The 26,603-nt window shown below is 39.6% G+C and overlaps 1 protein-coding gene across 5 annotated transcripts in view; it reads left to right on the top strand.

The window, feature by feature from the left end:
• The window catches only part of NSMCE2 (NSE2 SUMO ligase component of SMC5/6 complex), a 213,591-nt gene that overhangs the window by 52,164 nt on the left and 134,824 nt on the right, over positions 1–26,603 (top strand). For all 5 annotated transcript variants that reach the window (XR_012490922.2, XR_016021495.1, XM_074317044.2 and 2 more), the window contains exon 4: positions 16,957–17,110. Coding sequence is in view for 3 of the 5 variants with exons in the window: in XM_074317044.2 (XP_074173145.1) it covers positions 16,957–17,110 (154 nt within the window). In the remaining 2 variants the exon portion in view is untranslated. The remainder of the gene's footprint in view (positions 1–16,956; positions 17,111–26,603) is intronic.

Raw genomic sequence — 26,603 nt, 5'->3', positions numbered from 1 at the left:
CCCTTTAACTAAGAGTCTGAAACCAGCTTTCTTAGTGCCAGGTAAGGGGCGAGGAGCCCTCTTGGATCCCTGACCTCTTTACCGATCCCAGTGAACTTCTAAGTTAGGTAAGGCAGATGTGGTGGACCCAGGAAGGTTAAGGGATATGCTTGGTGACACGAGGTGGGACTTGAGCCTTGGTTTTTTGACATGTAATTCAAGGCTCTTTTCATGACATTTCCGTGCCTCAAAACAGATGTAGTTTGTTGACTTTATTTTCCGTTGGGAGTACGAATGCCTTTGTCTAGTCTCGGGTATAAAGTATGCTTATGATCTTTTACGTAGCTTCCTGTCATGTTCCTAGAGGTAAAGGTTTGGGACAGTTAGTCTAAACGAAAAGTGACTCCACACTTATTTAACATACATAAGGGAGGGACTCTATGAGTATTAAAGAACTGCTTGAAGAGAAGATTGTTGTTATGTGGAACTAGTATATTACAAAGAACTTTAGAGGAGCCGGAATGATTGACTCTTTGAGAACCTTTTGTTTGTGGTATATTTTAAAAGTGGCAGTGGTCTAAATATGAAGGAATTTTAGGGAATGAAGTAAAAAAAAAAAAAAAAAAAAGATTTTTTTTTTCTAGTTTTTGTGTGCTGCTTAATGTTTATATTTATTAAAATATTTAGCCCTTTTCATAATAATAGCAAGCCTAACTAACATTTCTCTAGTGTTTGCTCTGTGCCAGGAAACTTCTAAGTTGTATTTAGTTAACTCAGGTTGAGCAACTTTTTTCATCTTGCCAGGTTAGCCTACAGATTTGTTCGTGATCGTTTTAGAAGCAGTGAGGAGAAGTCTCTCCACGGAAGAAGGGAGTGACATGGTCAGTGTGTGGCATTTTATGGAACGTGTAAAGAATGATTCACTGAAGTAGTAGAAAGAATACTGCCATTGGAATCAGGAGACCTAGCCTGAACTGTGTGACGTTGGGCTAGTGACTTGTCATCCCAAAATCTTCAGTTTCCTTATCTATAAAAAGAGAATAATACTGCCTAGAGCTGTTGCCAGGATTAAATGAGATGATGTAGGTAAAGTTATTCACACCTTCGCAGGAAGTAAGGCCTCACCTGGTAGGGATTGAGAAAAGATTAATTGCCCCTTTTAATCTCCATGCACAAGGTGGTTGTGAAATGAAATTGGAGAACAGAATATGAACGCTGGTTTATAAATGTTTAAATATCATTCCAGTTTAAGATGCCTTCTTTAACACTTCAGAGTAAAGTGCGTGGGGGAATCAAGAAAAATAGGTAAGGCTAGAAGATCTGGATTTTTCAGGGTGGCCACCAAGTCTGGAAATGGAGGTGAATACACAATAGATGGCTTAATGATATAATATTACAGTGTGTTATAAAAGAGTATTATCTGTGCTTTCAGGCTTGGTGGCCCACCTCGTAGCTCTGTCACCTATTCAGTGTTTGGTTCAAGGAAGTTATTTAATCTCTCTGGGCCACGAGAATCAAATGATATAAATTATTCTAAAAAGTGTGAAACACCTAACTGGTTTTTGTTTTGTGTACTGTTTTAATTTTCCTGTGGCACATGGCTTTTTGATGGGATTAATGGTGGGTAGAATTCAGTTTCATTTAGTTGGGAACCCTTTCTCATAGGAGATGAATTGGAAGGCGAAAAGGCAATTTGATAGCTTTAGTTGTGGGAAGTAATTTCAAATATGAGGAAGCCATATTAATTATAGAGAAGGCAACATCAGAGAAACTGATAGGCTGCCGGACAGGAGGGGTGGAGCCGGGAAAGGATAAGGTATTAGTAAACTGCTGCAGTGTCAGTAATCCTGTAGTCTTTGTTGTGTTAGGTGAGATGCGATAACTGAGGGAAACTTCCAGCCTCCTATCCTTAGATTGCCCTCATTCTGCGCTGTAGGTATGTGTATGGGAGAAAGACAAGGGATTTGACTTCCTGTTTGTCAGAATCCTCAGGGCACTGTGACCATTAGGAGTTAACTTACAGATTTAGAGAAAAAGATAGTGTCCCCGGAGTAGATACTATGCTTCTTTATTTTCAGTTTCTATAGTCTTATTAAATAGGTTTTCTGATGGATACTTAAGCAAGGACAGAAGGAAGAAAACAATGAGCATTGCCTTTCTGTTTGGCGACAACAGAAATGGCGAATTTGTTCATTTGGTTATTAGGATCCTCTCTTTCATGGAGGATGTGGAATGTGGGAAGGAAGCTCTTCCAGCCGCGTGGTGGCTGGGTTCCTTCCCAGTGGCTCCACGTACAGAGGCTGGTCTTCCTGGCCCAGACCGCTCAGAAGGAAAGGGCTTCCATGAAGCTTAGCGCTGCTGCATTCTCCTCCCAAATCCTTTGCCTTCTTCAGGATAGGTAGCAGCATGTGCGGCTATCCCTCCTCTTCCATGCTACTCACCCAAAGACCGGAGCAAGAAATAACTTCTTTTGTTGTTTAGATTCTAAAGCAAGTGCGTCTTGACCACAAGATAAGCTCCAGTATCACCAATCACTTCTGAGCTGTATGGAAGAGATCCTCAGCTAGGACTTTTCTTGGAACCTTGACTTTGATGGACGTAACGCAGAATAAGCAAGCAGGAAGCGACTATAACAGGGGTTTTGTGTGTTGACAGTCTCATTGAAAGAATTGCAAAGCCAACGCTAAAGCAAAGAGGCTATGAAAGAATTATGCTAGGAAGGAAATAGTTTAGGTTAGATATGAAAGAAAAAAACAACCCCCAGAATCAGTGGAATTCTTTTGTAAAAGCGCAATGTTTCTTACATTAGAAAGGCAAGCATTGGAGACAGTTTTCCCAGTTTCACCTGACCTCATGTCTTTGAGGAGGTGAGAGCAAGAAAGGGTGGAACATTTAATAATCCTTGATAGGAAAGTATATGCCATCTGGGAAACTTCTCTGTGACTGTCATTTTGCCAGTGTCGAAACTAACCTGAAAGCCAATTTGGTTGTTCAAAGGTCTCCTTAATCGTGTTGTTAGAATATTTCATTTGATAAGCCTTACCTGGCTTATCATTTCAAAAACTGTTGGAAGAATTTTTGAAACCACTAATCGACAGATTAACGTCTACCGAACATTTGTTTATTTGTTTGTGGGCTGCTCATGAGTCTAAGCTGCCCTTTTTAAGAGCGTAACACGTGCATCACAAATACATGATGATTGGAGTAAATGTGTGCACCGAGTTCTTTGTGTAAATGCTAACATATGCTTTGGAGGGAGAAAGGAAACATTGGGAAAGAGGTGGAAGAACGGGGAAAAGATTATAGTTCTTTTCTCCCAATTGCTCTTTTTCAAAACTCAATGGCCATTGGTTCCATGTAGCCTCATACTCTCAACCCCTGTTCTCCTTGTTACTTGGATCTGCCTGTCCGACATGCATAAACTATGTGGTAATAAAAATAGGGCATTTTTTGTGCCTCTGTGACTGACACACGCTAGGTCCTTTACGCACCTCACCACGTATCCTCACAACAGCTAGGTGCAGTAGCTAATACAACATTCTTGTGTAGATGAGGAGGTAGGGCAGACAGAGTTAATGGAAATCGCCCAAGGTTACACACCTAGTAAAAAACCCAGTGGATAATGTTCAGCCGAATTTCCTGTGGCACAGTGACTTTTTGATTAGGTTAATGGTGGATAGAAGTCATGTTCATTTGATTTCTTATTTAGCTTCGCTGCTATTAATAACTCCCTCCTTTCTGAATTGTTTTGTTCCTTTGACTGTCAATGGTAACACACGTCTGTTTGTTTGTTTTTTCCTAGCTTCTGGCTACTTCTCCATCATCTTGGTGGACCCCACTTCATCTCCACCCATTAAATCTACCTGTTCTGTGATTCTTTTCTCACACTGCACTCTCTTCCTGAGAGATAGCATCTAGGCTTATAACTTGAGTTACTGTCTTGATGTTGCTGAGTCTCAAATCCTTACTTCCATTCCAGATCGCTCATCTGAGAACCACACTCATGAATTCAGTCATCTATTTGACAGCTCTACTTACGGGTGCTCTGTAGATTCAGCATGTCCCAGAGAGAAGTTTTCCCCTCGAACCATCCACCCGGTTTCTCACATCAGAAACGTGGTAATCATCCTTACTTCCCCTCGCTCCTCGTAGCTCGCATCCATCACCAAAGTTTATTGGTCGTCAAATTAATTCACCTGCCTCATCTCCATCTTAAGTCTCCTGTGTCAAGTTTGCTATACAAGGTTTTGTTCTCTTCTAATAGGTTTTCCGTCTAGTAGCCCTAGAGATATTTCTAAATCAGAAATGTGATTATTTTCCCTGTCTTTTTCACAGCTTCAGTTATTCCTATTACTTGGGATTAAATTCAGAGTTCTTAACCTGGCACATATCCCTGTTTAACTCTGTAGTCTCATTTTTTACAATTCTTTTGTGCTAGTTCTTGGAATGTTCTCTTGCCTCTGGCCTTAGCTCACATTATTTCTTCTACTGGGAGTGCCCTCCTTTCACTTTCAAATACCTAACTCTTTCTTACCCTTCACAAACTTAGTGTAGCCTCTTTTTAAATAACGCTCCCCAATACCACCCAGTCCACCAAGCATGTTACTCCACGTGCTCTTATAATAATGCCACATACTTAATATATTTCGTAGCATTTGTTGCTATAACCATGTCTTCTCTCCAAGCCTCAGACATTCAACTCTCTTTATTTCTTCTTCATTTCATTCCCGTAGGCATTTCACATTTAACCTTCCAAAACTAGATGCTTGATTTTTTTTTTCTTCTTCCAAACTGGCTGTTCCTCCAGACTCCCCAGCCTCAGACAACAGCAGCTGTACTGCTTCATTGACTCAGGCCCAACCAAGGTTGTCCTGAATTCCTTACTTGTTTCACAACCCATATCCAGTGCATCAGTAAACCCTGTTGTTTCTACCTTCAAAATGTATTTTAAAATCTAACCACCTCTTGCCCCTTCTGCTATGACCTTAATTCATGCCATCATCACTTTTTGCCTAGATGACTGCAGTCGCCTATTAGCCGGCTTCCTGCTTCTAACTGGTTTCCTTCCTCCCTTAAAATCTATTCTCATCATAGCAGCCAAAGTGATCCTTCAAGAAAGAAAATCAGATCTTCTGACTCCTCTGCTCAAAACCTCCCCATCAATCTTCGAGTAGAGGCTAAAGGTTACACGTTGGCTTCCACGGTCTGTCCCAGCCTCACTCTCTCTTCACCTCTGACCTCATCTCCTTCCACTCTCCAGCCCTTTCTAACATTTTTTAGGTCTCTGTTCACATGTCGTCTTTTCAGTGAAGGCTTCCTGGCTGTCCATCAGAGAAGAGCTCACCTCCCTTCCCCCTTTAATTGTTGTCTGCAGCACTTATTACCATCTGGCGAATTATATGTTTTCTTATTATTCTTCTCCACTGGAATATAAGCCCCGTGAGGGCAGGGGCTTGGTCCCTTTTGTGTCCTACTGTGTTCCCAGCGTGTAGAGCAGTGCACGGTTCTGAGTGAGCACTCGGGAAGTACCTGTCGTCTAAGTAGTAGGTCAGTCGTGGACTTAGTGCTGTTACAGACCTGCCAGTGCAAGTCCCAGCGCTTGGCCTCGATTTCCTAATCTGTAATATGGGGATTTCTCAGCTCTTACTGCTTAGCTTGTTTGCTCGTTTGTTTGGGGAAGATTAAATAAAACAATCCCTGTGAAGCGCTCAGCTCAGTGACTTACTTGCCCATACTAAGCTATGCACTGAGAGCAGCTATTGCTATGACCCCATTGAATTGCTTTTTACTTGTCCATCTCCAGCAGATCTTTACATTCAGCTGTATCTTAAACTTGCGGTTGTAATACTTATGATGATAATAAGGTGGTTGCCAGACGTAAGGGGAGGTGATGGGGGTGGGGAAGAATTAGGTGAAGGTGGTCAAAAGTACGAACTTTAGACGTAAGATAAATTAATTCTGAGGGTGGAATGTAAAATACTAGTGATAACAATGCTGGTCAGAATAATAGCAGCAGTTACCATCTGAGTGCTTCCTGAGGGTCAGGAAATGTCCTGGAAGGCAGCACTTTCCAGTAGAACTCTCTACAGTAGAAGAAATATTCTGTGTCTACACTGTGGGAAGCTCTGTGGCTGTTGAGCACTTAAAATGGGAGGAGCTACATTTTTAATTTTATTCGTTAAGTTAAAGAACCACATGTGGCTAGTGGCTGCTGGGTTTGGAATTTAAAGCTCTAAATTCTTGAACTACACTGATTCCTTCAATATTCATGACAACCTGTGGTTTGGGTCAAGTTATAAATGAGGAAATCAAGTTTTTAGAGGATAAGTATTAATAACTTGCCCAAGAATGCACAGCTAGTATGAGGGAGAATCGGAATTGAAAGGTGAGCCCCCTTGGTAATCTGGTTGTATGCGCTCTGCGGACAGTCCCACAAAGGACCACCGTGATATGCCTGTGCTCTTGCTGCACAAGAAGCACAAGAAGCTGAGAAAGTGACTATCTGGTCCTATCCCAGTGAGGTATCACTCAGAAGGTGGGAAAGTTCCCTAGACATTGATTGGAAAGATGTTCAAATGATTCTCGGCCAGTCAGCGGGGCCGCTCAACCTCTGGCGCGTACACTTTTCGTCCAGACTTCAACTTGCAAACAGTGGCAACAACAACAAAATGCTCCCTTCTGACTGCAGTTATCTCTCAGAAAAGCAAAAAACATGCTTTCTGTTTCCCCAATATAACATCTTATCAGTTACTGTTTCCAAGTCTAGGAAATTTGGGCCGTGCTTACTACTTTTGTTACTGTCCCGTTAGGGCGTTTTGTAACTAATGAGCCACCAGCTCACTTTTTATAAAATATTAGCAGAAAGGGAAAGGGAGACATTAGTTCAAAACGTAAGTAAGTACGTACGTGTCAAAGCAAGGAAGAAATATGAGTGGCTGCTTCAGTCTTCACTTTTGCTATGGGGCCTGAACACGTAGTTGGTATTTTTCACTCCCTTTCTCCACTACCCATTTCATGTTCTCTTTGCTCTCAGCCAACTCTGGGTTGTAGGTTTTTATCTGATTGTCACACCTATCCTTTCATTCCTGGGGTATCTGTGTTCTTGATGGTCCTTCCTTACAGAGTTGTTTCTGACTTCCCTTATCTTTTACCAGTAGACATGGCAAAACCAGGAGGCATTCCTGGTTCTAGATACACACCTCCCCTTCCTCACTCTGTCGCAGCAATCCTATTTACCCTCGATAATCAAGATTCATTGTCCCAACCAGTTCCGTAACCTCACTTTTTGTCTGTCTGTTCAGTGTCATGAGGAGCTCAAAACTGCTAGGCTGCAGTTTAAGCTTTCTAATCAGTGGAAGCCTTGTTGAGTCCTCTCGTGAAATCACTTTTCTCTTGGGTACGGAGACTGTTAAACCAGCAGAACTAGAGTTGTAGCCATGAGGGGGATGGTGTGCAACTTGGTCATTAGGTGTGATGAGAGGAAGCGAAGATGTGTAGCTAATTCTCCTTTTGTCCCTTGGTTCTTAGGCTCCTGAGTTCTGGCTGTTGGAGCAATAATGTCATATGTTATTCAGTGGTTGCCAGCATCCTGTGGGACATCACGGTAACCTCATGGGGTGGTGTCTCGCAGGTAGCACTGGAACTGAATCTGCAGTAGATAGTATAGCATTCTGAAAGGTCATCTTTCTGGCTGATGGGGTCCTTGGTAAGGCCAGTAAATCCCGCAAGCATCAACCCGTTGCTGTACTTTCTTCACTGCAAAATCTTGAGTGAGATACTATAATGATAAATGTGGCGTTTAGTAAATCTGTGGCTAGCAGAGGCATGCTGGACAAGAAAGGCAATTTCAAATTCGGAATAAGTGCCTTTTCATGTAAGAACCAACAAATGACCGCCAAAGGTTGAGGATATGTGCCTGAAATTAAGTACGCTTTCATAAAATTAAGATGGGTATGAAAGTTCATTCTGAAGTGTTATTTGGAGGCACATGCAAAGCAAAGTTAAGTTGAAAGAGGGGTTAAATGAGTTGAAACCATCTGTCACTGACTCAGTGTAACCTTGGGCAAGACGCTGAACTACTGGGAGCTGCCATTCCTCACATCTGTAAAATCGGGATAATGATTCTTGTGTACGTAAGGCTTTGAACTCAGATGAAAGGTGCTGTAACAAGTGTAAACTGTTAATAACAGCAATCGTAATCCTCATCTCACCCTCCACTCAGTTGGACCCGAGTTGAAATTGAACAGTGCTTAACAAGATTGCCAGAAAAAAAAGAAAAAAAAAAGATTGCCTATGAAATGGTGTCCTCAGTATTTATGTTGTGACATGCTCTCCTAGCATCTGATCTGTTTCCTTCCCAGCCCTCATCACAGTTGGTGGCAGTGTATTTGTTTGACTCTTTGAGTAATATTTGTTTCCTCCACCAGATCCCAAACCCCCGAGAGCAAGAGGGACCAGGTTAGTCTGTTTACTATCACGTCTCCAAGCCTAGCGCAGTGCCTGTGTGTGGTAGGCGTTCAGTAAATATTTATTGAATTGAATAAGTGAATAATGTACATGTCTTTGAATTCTGCCAAAGAAGGAAGAAAACCTGGAGAAGCAAAATCAGCAGTTTGTCACCCCCCCAACCCCAACACCCCCCCAAGATGGAAATCCTAATGCTCTATTCTGGGTAAATAAGTGATTCCTGTTGATCATAATCTATAGTGGGAATGGTGCCATGAGAAATTTATTGGAATAATTTTCAACAGCATAATTGTTTAGTAACAGATGCACGTAGATGGCAGATTGCCCCGTCTAACTGCCATCTGTTCGACAACTGCCTATTCTAACAGGACCGGTCCATTAGAACTAAACCAATAGCACTCTCACCCATGTTTAGTCTATTCATTTTCAAAAATTTTCTGAAAGGCTTGAAGAAGGAAAGATGTTTCCATATCTGGTTGGCCACTGCCCAGTAATGGTGTATTACAACACCTTGGTAAACTATGAACTCCATTTGAAGGAAGTATTCTCTCTTAAGTGTTTTGTCAGAAGTCGTACTAAATAATGGCACTGGGAAACTCACTCGACGACGAATAATTGGGTCCAACAGAGTTCAGTGTGGATTGTGCAATGGACAACAGAAACTGGCAAGGGATGAAGGGTGTAATCCACGCTGGTCATCATTAGTGTGTGTGATATATATATATATATATATTTTTTTTAAAGAACAGGGCAAAGGCAGTATCGTAAACTCTATAGAAAATGTAATGTGTCTCCCTATGTACATGCAATTAGGTGATAGCCAGTGAAAGCATAACGATTCTCAGCCTGGACATGCCTTTCAATAAAAACTTTACCCAGCTTCTCTGCTATAGAAAGGTGGAGACGACGTTGGCCTATATAAATTCACCCTGTGTGTGACTACTTGGGTTGGTGGTGTGTCCTAAGTCCCGGCCAGCTTCCAGGTCTCAGTGCTTCACGTAATGCCTGCCGCCCAGTTGGGACTCAGTTAATATTTGCTGAATGAGTGTTCTAGGACCAACTGAGGCAATTCCTTCTGTATTCCCTGCATGAAAGCAGGTCCCCATAGCCTTCCATCAAGCTCACGGTGACTTAGAACTGGGAATACTTAATGTACTGAGCAGAACACAAAGCAAATTGCTTCTCACTATTACGTATACCCATAATACATTTCTAAAGGCTGTGTGATTTCCAAAATATAAATCACTGGGTGTATGTTATTTTGGTAGCCAAACATCGACCAGTGGCTGTTTCGGGGAGAGTAAATGCATCCGCGTCTTGGTTCAGTTACAAGAATGACTAACTTTATACTAGACCTCACATGATTCAACAGCGTGTGAGTAACCGAGCCCATTAATAACCTTAGCGCCTGTGATCTCCCCTCCCAGTGAGACGATGGCTGTACGGCAATAGGATAATTGGAGGAGGAGACCTTGACTTTGCTCTATGGCAATAAAATGACACGCTTTGAGTAATTGTATATGTGTACAATCTTGTTTGAAAGAAATGAGATATATTATCATCATAGAAATATTTAAAATGTTCACTCAAAGCACATTGAAAGTAGTACGTCGTTTCACTGTGGGTAAGGACCGAGGTCTGCCTTTCGCTTCCACCATTCTCTTTTTGCCTGGAACAGCCAGGCTCTGTTGATAAAAACAGGCCTCACTTAGTTGGTGACAGTCGGCTCACTGGTTACATTCCCCTTGCTGACATAAGAGAAACAGTGTGGTCACAGGCGTGTTGGGTTCCAGTTAAATGCAGCTGAACACTTATGAGTGACTGAGCTGCAACTGAGCAGTTGGAGAGTCCGTGGAACTTCTGGGGATCTGTGTGTTTTTTTCCAATCACGCCTCCATCTTTTTGAAACAATTCATTAAACAAAGCTCTGGGTATTTTGGAGTCAGCAGTTAGTGCATATCTCTGCTCTTGCTAAAGTCCCCAGGGCCCCAATCACCGAGTCCAACGGACACTTCTCAGTGCTTATTAGTTTGACTTCTCTGCAGCATTTGACAGATCTTGAAATTTCTTTCTAGACTGTGGGATACTTTCTTTTGGCTGTCTTCTTCACTCCTGTATATTTTTTTTTTTTTTAGACTCTTCTAGCTGCTCCATAAATTGGTATTCTCCTGAGTTCTATCCTTTTTTAATTTCTGTGTATTCGGTCCCCTTGGTAATCCCATCCATTTCCACGTTCTTCATTAAAATCAATAGATCCACTGATTTCCTCCATGTGGGAGTTTCCATATTAGTCTGTGGAGCTGCAGACCCATATATCCAGGCACCCTGGAGACCTGTATATAATGATAACAGTAAAGCAGCTCCTCATTATTGAATATTCTCTATGACACACAGCCCAGGGCTTTATTGCTTCATTTCATCTCTTTCTCTCAGCAACATTGTGAGGTAAATACTTATTATTTTCTATTTACAAGGGACGAAACTAAGGGTAGATGCATTTATTAGGTTGGTGCAAAAGTAATTGCGGTTTAAAAGATTAAAAATAATTGCAAAAACCGCAATTACTTTTGCACCTACCTAATACCGTGTTTCCCTGAAAGTAAGACCTAGCCGGACAATCAGCTCTAATGCATCTTTTGGAGCAAAAATTAATATGAGACCCGGTCTTATTTTACTATAGTATAAGACCGGGTCTTTATAATATGATATAATATAATATAATATAATATAATATAATATAATATAATATAATATAATATAATATAATATAATATAATATAATAAAATAAATATACAATACAATATAATATAATATCGGGTTTTTCTTACATTAATTTTTGCTCCAAAAGATGCATTAGAGCTGATTGTCCGGCTAGGTCTTATTTTCGGGGAACCACGCTAATAACTTTTCTAAGGTCATTCACTTAATAGCAGAGCCTTAGTTTAATCTCAAGCGTAGAGCCCAACTTTTCAATCATAAATACTTTGGATTAGCATGTCAAATGGAATCCTTTACTTTCTCCTCTCTCCCCTACACCCATCTTTTTCCATGATTCTGTCTTGTGTGCAAGGACCACATTTCATCCCTAGAGTAGCAGTCTGGGAATTGCACTAGGCCACCCAAATACTGTGGATCACAGAAGTACTTTTATTTTTATGTCCCAAATACGTTGTTTGCATTAAACAGAGTTTTCAAATTCATGGCTTTTAGTCTGATGTATTGTGTAGACTATACATTGTTTTAAAAGCCAGAAAACGTCTCACAGAAGTCTAGCTCTCTAAAACAGAACTTTCAAAACAGGGCTTGCTCTCTCCCGAGGCAGCAGCCAGCTGGAGCTGTGTAGTAGCTTCCTCTCACCTGGGGCTTGTACATCTGCTCCGCACAGCCCTCACCACTTCCTGTTGTCCTCTGCTGCTTGAGGGTTTCTCTGGTCCTTGCCTGCCTGGCCCTGTGGCACTCCTGATGACACCTGCGCGAGACTCCGTTGTGCTTTCCCAGCTGGCGTCTTCTTCCTTCTGGAGTTTTTGCCCTAGTACTTGAATGATTTTCTCAAATGGAATCCGTTACTTGCTTTCTCTTAGTGTTTTTGATTTATGTCTCCCCACTGGCTCTTTCTCAGTCCACAACCATGTTAAAGGTTTTGTGCGAAAGTTGGGAGGAGAAGAATAAAATTTTTTTAGCGTCCACTATGTGCCAAAGTTAAACACAAACATGATTTAATGGAGTTATCACAGCATTGAGCTGGGCGTTCCCGATTCCTGACGAAGAGGTGAGCGAAATCCAGGGCCTAGAAGGGCTGTCCTAAGTTCCATGCATAGGGTAGACTGGGATCTGCCTGATCCCAAGGGCCAGGTTCTTTTTCCTCCATCATATCAACTTCACTTCAAGCCACTGTTACCCTCTATGCAAATAAACAAGTCTCTTTAGCTCTTTCCCATGATCTCCGTCCTGTCTTCTTTGCCACCAAACTTTATTCACTTGTTCCCACAGAACTCCCTTAGTCTTTTTTCTCGTCTCAATGCAGCATAAATTGGCCTCCCTGTGATTCACTCGTTCATCAGCATCATTTGAGCACCTACTGTATAACAAGCAGCACACTAGACACCAGTGGAATAACCCTTGCCTGAGAGCAGCTTCACAGGCTCATAGGTCGAGACTGATGAATAGGTCCCAGTGCCTAAGAATTGAATTTAGACCTTATCTTGCTGGAGCTCTCTTGTAGCATTTTTCCCAAAGGACAAGCATTCTCTCTTAAGGAAATTTTTCTTTTCCTGTCTTCTGTGGCATGCCTCACTCCTGGTTTTCTTCTTGGCTTGTTTTAGAGCTCCTTTTTCCTCTCTTCTTTTTCTTCCCATGTTCTCATTTTAAATGTCTTTCCAGCTGCTTGCCTAGATCTCTCCACTTAGATGTTGTATAGACATTCAGGACTGCCCCATTCTTTCCTAAGAAAACATTGTTTAGCTTGTTGCCCATATTAAAGATTGAATATCTTGGAGTCATCATCCATCCTGGTCTTCCTCTCACAAAAAGACTCAAGCCATTCTGCTTCAAAAATACTATATTGTGACCAAATTATCAGCCCTTCTGCCATTAGTTAACATACAGCAATAACTTCCTTCTTTCTGTCTGTAGTGCATCTGATGTGCGTTAACTATAGTAACCATTAAAAAAAAAGTTCTCATGGTATTATTACGTTACTCCTTAAAATCTTTCAGTGTCTTTTCTGCTGCCTGTCACAGGTCTCACTTCCATAACCTGGCTCTCAAAGCTATTTGCCATCTGCTCCCCAATCGACTTCTCTGGTCCTCTCTCCTTTTAGCTTAGCACATAGGGGGCACTCGTGGATGGGTAAGTGGAGTGGTGCATAAAAACCTGACTTTTTCCTCTCTCAAGGGCAGTGTTAAATCCCCATTATGTACGTATGGCGTCTGCTAATTTTACTTGTTAGTCATTTCTATCATTTAAAAATGATAATGGTCTAAAGATTAATCATCTATAACCTGTTGTAAAAATCCATTAACTCAGTGTATACACTAAATTGTGTTGCCCCAACATTCATTTGTTGAAGTCCTTAACCCCAGTACTTCAGAATGTGACAGTCTTTGGAGACAGCGTTTTTAAAGAGGTAATTAAGTTGAAATGAAGTCATTGGGATGAGCCCTAATCCAATGTAACTGGTGTCCTTCTAAGAAGAGGGAATGTAGACACAGACACGTAAAGAAGGAAGACCATGTGACCATACAGGGAGAAGACAACCATCTTCAAGCCAGAGAGAAATGCCTCAGAAGAAACTAGCCCTGCTGTCACCTTAGTCTCACTTCCAGCCTCTAGATCTGTGAGAAAATCATTTCTGTTGTTTAAGCCACCCAGTCTGTGGTCCTTTGTGATGACAGCCTTAGCAAGCTAATACACAGTGCCTTTTAATTCACTGAGATTTTAAGTCCTTTATCTAGAGACTTTAATAAAGGGATGGATCTAATAGATCCTCTCCACCCATCTCAGAATTCTTTGAGATATTTTAAATTTGTCCTAGGAAGAGATGGCCATCCTTCCCTTTTTCAGACTAGATAATACATATGGTCAGCTACCCAACGAATGGCTATTTTCCTTTCCTTTTTGGGATTATGTATCTGTTTCTCTTGAAGATACAAACCAAGCAAGAAACCATTAAAAATATTGTTAATCCCCATTTACTGCATTGACTCAAACAGATAATGAGTCTGATATTTTCCAGGCTCTCGTTTTGATAAGAGTACAGTAAGTTTTCTTTGCAGTAGATAGCTATGCTGACTGCAGCATCCAATTTCCAGAAGCCATGAAATTATGTGCTTTACAGCAATTCTCTTGAGGTTCTGGCTGTGGGGAACAAAAGTACTCTGAATCACCAAATTTGGTTTATTCAGGTTTTCCTGTTTCAGGGTCGTGTTTCAGGTTGCCATGTTGCTAACCTCAAAATGCCTATTCCATCCATTTCTTCCTGCCCACCCCATTCTTCTAACTCCTTAGCAGTGGTTGTATTTGAACTAGGGAAATTACGTGTGTTGAGTGGGTTAGAGACTTTGTTGGAAAAGAACGTTTGTATTTACTGACCTTCTGTTCAGATTGGATCTTTTCTGATCACCCCAGATTAAATAATAACTTCCGACTCATTAAAGACCTCCGGAAGGTTCATTGGTATGCCAGCCTGTAATGTTGCCATTAGCATCTCGTGTGAATGTGAGTCAATTTTGTTTTATAAATCCAGAAAGAGAGACTATAATTCTTTTCTAAGAACTCATAATTTATTTTCTGTATCTACTCTGAACTTTTCATGCCATGATCTGAACTTGTCGCATCTTGTTCTATCCAGTGGAGAAGTCGAGGATAGCTAGTCACCGTGTCTAATAGCTCTTATTCTTGAGACACAAGGCATTATTAAAAGTGCTTTTCTACTTTCTCTTTTCCAAACCAAGCTTTATTGGTTCTTTAGCCTTACAGCACTTATTTTAAATTTTAATTACGTATGGGACTTGTGTTTAAAGCTTCTCTGTGTTTTTCACAACTCTCTTTGATGGTAGATCCCAGCTCTGGTGGAGTTCCACCAGTACAGTGAGAACACTTCACTCTGTACTAGAAATACAAATTCAGGCATTTTGGTTTTATGCTTAATTTTCGTTTTGGATTTAGCTAATTAAAATGCATAGCAATTAAGCAAAAGAAGATTATATAATTCTTTTCTCCATGACGAAGGGTAATCTTAGCAGATAAATTGCACATAATTTTTTGACTTCACATACATAGGTTCTCAGATTCATAGAGATCAGAAATATATCCCACTGACCAGAACTAAACCTGAGTTTTTTCTTATAGTCTTAGCATTGCCCCTAACTGGAAGCTAGTAGGTAAGTCATTTAACTTCTTTTTATATCATTTTATTTATTTATAAAGTTGGAGAAGGTGGATAGATATCAAGATTAGATGATCTCTAAGTTGTCTTCCAGCTCAGAAATTCTGTTGTGTACTCAGCCAATACTAATAACAGTTGATAAATTATGGGTTTTAGTGGGTAAGTATATTTGGAGCAAATAAGATTAATTTGTTTGAAATATATCAAGTACATATATATTGAGTACTACCTACTATGTGCCAGGTGCTGGCAACACAGTGATAAATCAGACATCTTTCAAAGAGTTTACATTTCATTAGGAGAAAGAAACACATAAAAATAAGTGCAACTGGGGACAGCTGGTTAGCTCAGTTGGTTAGAGCGTGGTGCTCGTAACAACAAGGTTGCTGGTTCGATCCCCACATGGGCCACTGTGAGCTGCGCCCTCCACAACTAGATTGAAACAACTACTTGACTTGGAGCTGATGAGTCCTGGAAAAACACACTTAAATAAATAAAAGTTTATCAATTAAATAACTAAATAAATAAATGCAACTGAATATCACTGGGGCTGTGGAAGAAATCTAAGGCTTATTGGGGCACAAGGAGAGTTCGGTGAATTTTATTTGGTGGCAGAAGCATCAGGAAAAGGCCAGTGATTGAAGGGACCAATTAGAGGCCTGAAGAAGTGGAATTGACATGAGGTGGTGGGACCAGCAGCTCGATTATAGTGGCTGAAGTTTGAGGAGGATGAAGTAGAAACAGTGGGTATCGGTGATTTTCCCCCCGCAGGTTGCTGGACTCTAAAGAGAAAATAGCTGGGAGGAGTGGGACGGGATTAAAGAGCTTGGTTGTTTTAAAATATGGGAGTAAAGAGCCAATTTATAGGTTTTGGAGGGAAGAGCTTAGAGAGAGGGCAAGTTCTGCAGGAGATGAAGAAGTTGGAATTCAGAACGAACTTAAAAACAAGGTTGAGGATGGCAAGAGGGACAGATAGATGAATATATTACGTGACAAAGCAAACGTAGAAAGTAGGTGAAGGGTAAAATACAATTCTTTCAACTTGTCCGCGTGTTCAAACATTTCATAATAAAATATTGGGAGGAAAACTAAGAACATAGATTGAGAGTTTAGCTTTGACCCAAATAGGGGGCACCTATTCCTTGTTGTTGCCGCAGGTGGTGAAGTTCAAGGTTCAAGTCGCAACTGCTTTGGTGAAACAGGAGCCATTCTCACCTAGGGAGGCAGACGGTTAGAGCAGAGGAGAACGAAGGATGGAATCACCACATGGGGAGGGGGAAACGGGTGGGGCAGACCTGCATTAAAGGAGGAAGTGGGGGTGCTCAGGGTCTGCAAGTGGAAGACACAAGAGTTGGGCTGCTGTGACGTTTTCCTCCAGTAGTGTCAGGAGATGGCAAGTTAGGGCATGGAAGGGGTACTTGAAGAAAGCCGTGAGGGGATGGGATGAATGATCCTCCATTGCTTACCAGCAGTCAATTCTGAAATGAGTCCCGACCTCTTTGCTTCTCTGTTGGGGGAGATTCTGTTTTCTACCTCATATTTTTATTTGAATGAAATGAGATAAAAATAATGGTACTGTGTTATTGTTAACATTTAACTAAGACGATGTCATGGTCTTCCTCAGGTAAAAGAAGAGCGTCCAGAGAAAATACCAGATCTCAAGCTATTAGTGGAGAAGAGATTTTTGGCTTTACAGAATAAGAATTCTGATGCAGATTTTCAAAATAATGAAAAATTTGTACAGTTTAAACAACAGCTGAAAGAACTAAAGAAGCAATGTAAGTCAGCACGCTTTGCTTTGCTTTGGCTTTTTGAAATTAGGGAACTGACTTGATGAACAGTCCCAGAAAGTTGATTGTATAAAGTTTGCTTATCTGCTTGGCTTGATCCTCTTTCGAAATGGCTTTTTATTGTTGCTGCAATTCTGTGTTTTGTCTAACTTTGGTTCAAATCAGCCTGTCTGTTTCTGAAAGCCAACAGTTTCCACAAAGTGCTAAGAAAATTCCCCACCAGCTACAGAAAATTACACTGTGTTGTCCCACTCTTGGGGAGGGGAATTGGGAAACTAGAATAAAACGGAAAACTATTTTATTAAAATAACAAGGGTGTTTTTCAAATTTTAAACTGCTGTGCCAAGCTTTGAAATAACCATACTTTAATTCTAGTTTTGTTGCTTTGGAATACAGTAGGAACGATGTTTTCTCAGACTATTTTTTCTTCTTAAGTGTGACCCAGAATTCTCTTGATCCCATCTATCTTTTAAAAAAAAAAATATTTTTCAATTGCAGTTGACATTCAAACTAATTATTTTATATTAGTTTTAGGTGTACACAGTGGTTAGTATTTACGTAATTTACGAATCTCTTCTATCTTTGTGCTAGTATAAATTCCATGTGATTTTGAAATTTGTTGCCTTCCTAATCAACTTTATTATAGTCAGGTTTTTTAATTGGCATAATTTTAACTTAAAAATGAGAGTGGGGAACATGATTTATTGTACAAAAAAATTTTTGTAGACAGTATTTGCCAGAAATGATGTACCTTTTCTACACAGTGAAGTACTCATATCCTTTTTTTATTTATCTTTGTTTTTCCCCTTCTTTTTCCATGTAACTCACATAACAATTTTATGTAATTTGATTGTTTTTACCTTAGCATCAATTGTTATTCTTTCTTTTCAGCTTGAGTTTCTTTTATTGCCTAAAGAATTGAATAGTGAAGGAAATAACTTTGTTTTTTTTCCACTTAAGTTTCACATCACTTTCATTTACACAGACATGGAACAGGAGGAATGTTGTATGATACGAGATACAAATTTATTTTGTGTCCTTATTTGTACTTAGTATAGGGTTTCATATTTTGAAATAGGCTTTCTTTTAAATATAAGCACTTTCTTTAAATTGATGCTGAGATCTCAAAAAATAACTGAGGAAGCTACTTTATTTTTGTCTGTTTTACAAATTATGTTTCACAATTTGGAATGTTTTGCAATTATGGTGAGACTTTTGCTTTTACTGTGTAGATTTAAACAGTAAGCATTTTCCCCACATTTTAAGTCTGTTTTCTGTTCTTCATTGAACATCACAGCTACCAAAGTCTTTCTAATATAATTTGCAGTTTCCCCAAATGGGTAATAATCCCCAAACAGGTAATAATTTGCTAATGGCTTTCTGATCTTCAAGATGCTAGTGCATTTCGGTTTTGGTGTTGGTCAAAATAGCCAAATGTGTTTTATTTTACTTCTTGGAGCCTATAATCACAAATTATGGCAAATTTAACTTCTGATCATAATTCCTGATAGTTTAGGTATTTTATAATACAGATTGAAAGATAAATATCTGAAAATATAAATTTCTTAGTCCTTCGTTATTGATTATAAAATTCTTAGTCCATAAGAGAAAACTATAAAGAGTTTTAAAATCGTATACTTATGCAGAAACACTTTCTAGTTAATAGTATGTAATTCAACAAAATGATAAATGTTGGAAATCATAGTTATTGTTTAATTCTCCCTAAAATTGGGGGAGGGGTGGTGGCAAGAGTCCCCAAGCTAGCAGTACACACCATTTGGATAGAAAGTTTAAACCTTATGACAAAGTAAATTTATAGTGAAAGAAATGCGTCCTTATATAAGGTTTCCCTATATATGGTAACACTGGAATTAAGACAATTTTCGCTTTTGTTTCTCCTAAAATATTCTTTTGAATCTCAAATAACTGAACAAGCAAAATATTAATACTCTCTTAAAGAGGTGTATCCTTTACTTGCAAAATGTAATTTTTAGTGCATTATTATTAGCACTGTCAATTAAGCTTCCACCACGTCTAGTGTATTTTATTTCTTTAGATTTAATGCTGCTGTGAGGAAGCTGACAAGCATTGGGCCCCCACAGTTTTTGTGGAGGCAAGTCAAAGGGACGATGATTTATAAAGGAGACAGTGAAATCTGTTTGTTTCGAGGTGTGTTCTCATGGAGGCAAGGAATTACAGTCATTCTTTTTTTTTTTTAAAGATTGGAAAATACAAGCCAAGGAGAAATACTTGCTTCAAGTTGCCTAGTTTGGCAAAGTAAAGACTGAAGCTTTTTTATGGTGTGCACATATCTGAAGCGTTCTTTCATGAAATAACCACCATGTGTTCACCAACTTTATTGTGCAAGAACACAAATTGAGTGGGATTAAATTTTAACCAATCAGGATCTAATCAAAGACATACCAGGAAGCTCTCAGGTGGGGGGAAGTCAGGACAGAGATTGACATCCGGTGGTCTGTCTGGTGGGTGGATCTGAACGAGCTTGGCTGGGCACACTCTGCCGGCGGGGATGAGTCAGCCCAGCTGTCCTCAGCAGCTCGTCTCAAACTGTCTGGTCTCAAGATCCCTTTACGTTCTTAAAATTTACTGAGGGCCCCCAGAGAACTTTTGTTTATATGGGTTATAGCTCCTGACATTTATCATATTAGAAATCAACACGAGGGAATTTAAAAAATACTAATCCATTTAAAAATCAATAATAAATCCATTACATGTTAACATAAGTAGCATTATATAATATATGAAATATAACATAAAGAAAAATTAGTGAGAAGAGTGGCATTATTTTACATTATTGCAAATCTCCTCGTTTTCTGCCTTAATAGAAGGCAGCTGGATCGTCATATTTGCTTCTGTATGCAGTCTCTCGTAATACATTGTTTTGGTTGAAGTGTACGCAGAAAATCTGGCCTCACACATGGGTAGTTGGACTTGCTGAAGGGATCTTGCAGACCACCAGAAATTGTCACTTTGAGAACCGCACTAAGCCAGAGTGCCAAATTCAGTCAGTCTCCTCTTTTTCTATGGCCTGCGAGCTAAGAATGGCTGTTATGATTTTTAATTGTTGGGGGAAAAATCAAGAGAAGAATAATTTTCTGTGATGTGAGAAAATTATATAAAGTTCAGATTTCAGTGTCCATAAAGTGTTATTGGGTTTTAGACACACTCATTCATTTACATATTTTCTATAGATGCTTTACACTATAATGGCCCAGCTGAGTGGTGCATCAGAGACCACCTGACCCACAAGGCTTATAATACTTATTATATGACTCTTTACAGAAAAAAATTTACTGACCTCCTGCTCTAAACCGTAATCAGAAGCAAGGGCAGTTTCTGCTTTTGGGTTTCCTTTTATAACTTGAGATGTTTTTCATAAATACCATCCATTTGTCTCAAGTACGTTCAGAACACTTTGAGCGTCTATTGTGTATGAATCATTGCTGTTGGTGATCTGAGATAAATAAAAGACGGAGGGAGTCCCGGTACTTGGAGAAGACAATACATACAAACATGAAATAATTAGAGAAACACGAATAAAAATATCAAATCAAAAGCAAAGAAAGAAAGTTAGAAACAAATGTTACATAATGCAGTAAATGAAGAGAGTAAGAATAAGAATGCAGATTTTATCTGGATGGCTAATATTGCCAGTCAATTGATAGGGGCTGCCTCTGTTCCAGAAGATTCTGAGGCTGGGTTCAGGCCCAGCAGGAAAGAGTGTGATGAAAGATGATGGCAGGAAAGAGGCAGTGTAGTAGCTAGCTGGTACTTACCATCCCTAGAATACGAACATAACAGATGCACTACAGTAGATATTTGTGTCTTGTGGATATCACCAGGCATTAGATTCAATTTCTTTGGACAAATCATTTTATCCCTGGGTACCCAGTGTCCTATATATTAGAGGTATAATGTCTGCCCCAGTTTACCTGTCAGGGTTATTACCAAGATCAAGCTTGCAAACCCTGAAAGCTTACTTTAGGTTTATGTCATTATTGAGAAAGAGCTAGTACCACACAGTGGAAAGAATATGAGCTTAGCAGCCAGAAGACCTTAGTTTGAGTCACTTAATATGTAGGCTGGTCTCCCTACCTATGCCACCCTTTTTTTTTAGTTCTTATTCTTGGAGTTATACAAATCAAAATTGATTGAAGATAATTTTTATGTTTCTACAGAAGATGACAGTGGTGGCAGTGTGATAATAACTGAGTTAGGGAACAATTTCACAGAAAAAAATTCCACTTTCCTAAATGGTAATCGTGTTCTTACTAACCCAAGTTGTGAAGTAAACCGTATGATTTGGTTTAAGGCAGACGTAACCAGATTTTTTTGGGTGAAATTAATTTTTCTAAATAATATGCTCATGTAATTTCTTCTCTTTTTTGCCTTTTACTTAAACTGTCTCCACTATCACAACGTATGATTTCCTGCAATTTTAACATCAGTAGAACTTTTTTCGAATGTGCCGGCACCTTTGTATAGACACTTTCTCAAGTCATCAAGCAGTCTTTCTGGTGCCTTTTATGCATTTGCCTATTATATGAATAGCAGGCCTCAGGCATTTTAGTGCAGAAATTGAGCGCTTTAGACAAGAATTGGTACTTAGAAACCTTCAAAATATAAGAGCTTCACTTTGTGGTCAAAAATAGAATTGGCTGTGAATCTGAGATCTTTAGTATTAAAATAATCTAATATAACATACAATTTTGTTGGTACATTTCAGTGTTAAGAGTAAAAGAGAGCATGTCATTTTAAGTGCAGATTTGCTAATCTGAAGATGTTCACCACAGATTTAACATGATTTTAGGTCAGAGGTGAGCTGTACAGAAAATAAGATATGGAGCTATTTGAATCCACGAGTGAAACTTAGAAATCAGTTTCAGTGACAGTGACATTTATATTCAAGGTGTGTGTGTGTGTGTGAATTTACACTGTAATCTTATAATTATATGGATTCACAAATTCACTGTGTACCTTTCCTTTAAACATGCTCAATCTAGATCTCCAAACTGAAAATAGGGAATGGCCATTCACGTCAGTCAAGGGTCCCATTACATGGGAGTTCCCCGGAGCATTAAATACTTTCACTTTATTGTTCCTGGTGGGTTGCTTTTCCTCTACCTTCAGCATCTATTCAGAACCGCAGTTGAGTTCCATGAGGGCAGGGACTTGGATGTTACGTGTATTCCTTCTGTAGACAGTTTTATCGTCTCTGTGGCCCTCAATTGCGCTTCATTTTTCCCTTCATGAGGTTAATGAAGCCATCGCCATTCACTTGCTGGATGACCATTAATTGTTGGGAAATGCTAAAAATCTTAAGTTTCACAACAGAGACTGGCTTTTTGCAGGCTGGATTACATCCCTGGTGTGAGGATTTATGCTCATTGAGGGAAATTTCTGCCCTATGCAAATTTTTTATTCTTTGTGTTTGCCTCTCTCTTTCTCTTGTGTGAGTCAGTATCTGTCTGACTCTTTTCTGTGTTTTCCTTTCCGCTTTCTTCGTGTTTCGCACCCCATACAATTTCTCTTTCCCTCATGTCTTTATTTTACAGCAGTGAAGCTAAATGGTACCATTCCCATCTTAATGATGAAACTGCTTCAGAGAAGTTAAGTGACACTTTCACGGTTCCAACGTTAGTAAACAGTGGAACCAGAAGACAGGAGATGTCTGAAAACTGGAAAATAATTATCTTGCCAAGTTAATAATTTCTGAGCTTGGAAGGATTTAAGTTTTATAACTGATAGAGAGAGGACATTGGGAGAGTTGTAATTATCCTCCCTCTTCTCTTTTATAAAGTTGTTACTTTCCAGAAATTTTTTTACATTTTAAAGCAGATTGGGGTACCAAATAAATAATTGAATAAGTGAAGAAAAAAGATTACTTCAAATTAGATTGACTCTGTGTCATGTTAGAATTTTAGTCAAGCCCTTAGGCTTATCAGGGAATGCTTTGGCAGTGAGGAATTAGCTTTTCTACATGCCCTTTATATGAGCAATAATGACGTCCATCTATTCTGCCTTCGCCTTAGGTTTGCCCTAGTCCTTCTGGAAAGCAGTGATAATAAAGTAACAGCCAGTCTTTGTATAGTGTACAGTGTGGTACTTAATGAATGCCTGTTGAATTAATGAGTCACTGCAGGCATTGTTTGTTTGAGTGCCTACCTATGCACAGGTTCTGGTACTTACATCCTTTATATATGCGATTGGTGATTTCTCACAACTCTACAGGATACCTGTACCCATTTTCTAGTTTAGAAAACATACGGACAGAGGTAATATAACTTCCCGAAGTGCTGAAATTCACAGCCTGGTTTGGGTAACACCGAAGCTCATGTTGTTTCCCCTGTATCGTACACCATCTCTTGAAATCACTCCCACGTGGACTTCTTTTCTCTCAGTTCAAGTATTTCATTCCTGTCTTGAAAAATTGATTTGTCGGTTCTTGAGTAGTGAACAATTTGTGTGGGTCTCCCATAGATTTGCGTGGATGGGCTCCTGTGGCACTGAGGGGAGCCTGCTTCACCTCGGTCACTTCCATTCAGAGATCAGAGAGTAGGAATTGTATCCGACATTATTTAGTCATTTATGTGTGCTTCGTCTTGTCTTCAAAGTAGCGTCTAAAAAAACCTGTAGTTGTCGTCCCGTTTTGTAGATAAAGAAGTGAGACTCATGAAAGGTCAGTGGTTTGCTCAAGGTCACAAAGTAAGTTACAGAGGGAGACTTAAAACCAGGTCCTACGTGTCCAGATCCTGTGGTTCTGGCAATACCAAAACATTCCGTCAATAATGCCTGAGAATGCCGTTTCCGGTGTGAACAGTTGCTACGTTATGGGAGAGAGCAGTAGGATATTTATTGTACTCCAAGATTGGAACAGATTCCATGAAATTTATTTCAAGCATAACAATAATAATCCAGTGCGCAGACACCATTTCTCGTAACGTCCGCGGCGTCCACGTGCAGGAAAGGAATGCATGAAAAATGCAGCTTCTGTTTTTAGCACACTGAATCTTGGAGGTGACATATTTACCCAGTGTCTCACAGTCAGGAGGTCACAAGGATAACAAATATGTTCCCAAGGAAAGGGGAAGCTTTGGAACGAGAGATGGCTATAATTAAAGTCATTAGGGGAAAAAAGGTTCAGTTATCAAGGGAGAAATGAGTCAGCAGCAAGTTTAAACACAAACTGGGATCTATGGGTGTTTCTCTCATGGTGGCTTATTTTGAGAGAATGTGATGCCATTTGTACTCAGAAAGCAGCCTGAAACTAGAATAGGAAGACCAAATAATAAGTGTCCTGGGGACGATGCACATCATACTTAAGAAAATAATTATCTTGCCAAGTTATTAATTTCTGAGGTTAGAATGATTTAAGTTTTATAATTGTTAGATGGATATAATAGGCGCCCCTTTGTAGTTGACACCTCCCCCCATTTCCAGTCCCTGGCAACCACTGTTTTGTTTTCTCCATAGTTTTAACTTTTCCAGAATGTTGCACACTTGGAATCATACAGTATGTGGCCTTTTAAGTAGCTTCTTTCACTGAGCAGAATGCATCTGAGATGCATCCACAGCGTTGCTAATGTCATCGGCTTGTCGTGTCGTGTTGCTGTCTTATTCACCAGCTGAAGGACATTTCAGCAGTTTCCAGCTTGGGGCCATTATGAATAAAGCTGTTAGAAACAATCATGCACAGGTTGTGACGTGAATGTAAGTTTTAGTTTCTCTTGGATAAATATCCAGGCCTGGGATTGCTGGCTCACGTGGTAAGGACATGTTAAACGTGTAAGAAACTGACAGCCTGTTTTTCAATATGGCGCACCGTTCTGCATTTCCATCAGCAGTGCATGATGGTCATAGGTGCTTGGGTATCTTTTGTTTGTTTGCTTTAATTTTATCCATTCTAATAAGTATGCAGTGATGTCTCATTCATGTTTTCCTGATGACCACCGCTGTTGAGCACGGCGTTCCTTTATGGTATTTAAATTTTTCATGCAATGTTCATGTGTTTGTATTCGGGTGTCTCCTCCATGTATCGTGTAATTCACTCAAGAAACATTGCGGAAGGTCCTCAAAGCGCGGCTCCCACACGAGCAGCAGCAGCATCACCTGGAAACTCAGTGAAAGTGCTGATTGTCAGGTGCCACCCAAACCCTCTGAAGCTGAAACTCTGGGCGTGGGGCTGGATTTAAAAGCCCTCCAGGTGATTCTCTTGTACAGCAGATTTTGAGAACCGTTGCTTCACAGTAGTGATGTTCACCCATCACTGAATATCGGTACCAACCGTGAGCCCATCCCCATCCCCAGAGTTGCAGATTTCACTGGTGTCTAGAGTGAGTCTAGGCATTGTTTTTAAGTTCCTCAGGTCATGCTAATGTATAATCAGGGTTGAAAATAACTAATCTAGTAAAGGTTGTTTAGCTAGGCGCTCTAGAGGATAAAATCTGACATCTGACTTCTCATTCCGGATCTCACGGGCCAGGGAAGCTCCATACATACACAGCATAGTTGCTGGCACACATGTTACTCAGTAATGACAGAGTTAAATGGTACGTATAGGTTTTAAAGAGTTGTTCATATAGGTTTCAATATAAACTAACTTTATTCTCCGATGTCTGAGAACCTCTTTTTTTATATTCCATGTTGTAATTAACATTCATTCATTCATTCATTCAGCAAATGTTTACTGAGTGTGCTGCACATACAGGAGTGAACAAAACAGACACATCCCTCTGCCCATGGAGCTTGCGTTCTGATCTTTGGCACCTGGTTAGCATCTGCTCACTTTACCTTACTTAGGGGGAAATGAGGTACGGTTCTTACTAGCGCTGAAGTGAAGGCTTCCATATGCACAACTGGTAGCCTTGAGAATCTATTTGTGTATATGTTATACTCAAGTACGTCCTGTCCTTCAGACTTGTTTGCCTTGCATTTGTTAAAATTTATATTAGTCATGAAATCCTATTTTCGTTATAACATTTTAAACTCCTTCATTTAATCACCTAGGTATGTTGATAATAGTGTGAAGGATAGAGACTGCCAAAGCCATGGAAAGAGCCTGGAATTTGGAACCAGAATATATAAGTTCAGATTCTGGCTCAACCACCTAATAGTTTGTGAGGTTTTTTTTTTTTTTTAATCAAATTAACGGAATTTTACTTTTATGTAAATTATGGGTAATACAATAATAATAATACTAATAATAATGCTACCTAACCCACAGTTATGTAAGGATTAAATCAGATAGCTAAAAACGAAACGTGAAAGTGTTTTATGAACTGTAGTATACTCTCCAAATATTCATTACCTAATCTTTTTAGCTGGCTTAAAGGCATTTACTTTAATCATTTTTACTTGAAAGAACATATACTTTATAAATTATTAGCAGTTGGCATAAGTTCTCAAGTGCAAAGAAACAAGCCCAGAGCATTTTAGTTGTTTTTTTAAAGCATTAAGAGAT

Source organism: Rhinolophus sinicus, chromosome 6, assembly GCF_057876585.1.
Source record: "Rhinolophus sinicus isolate RSI-liver-muscle chromosome 6, RSI-T2T, whole genome shotgun sequence".
Taxonomy (NCBI): domain Eukaryota; kingdom Metazoa; phylum Chordata; class Mammalia; order Chiroptera; family Rhinolophidae; genus Rhinolophus; species Rhinolophus sinicus.
This window is presented reverse-complemented; position numbering and strand designations above follow the sequence as displayed.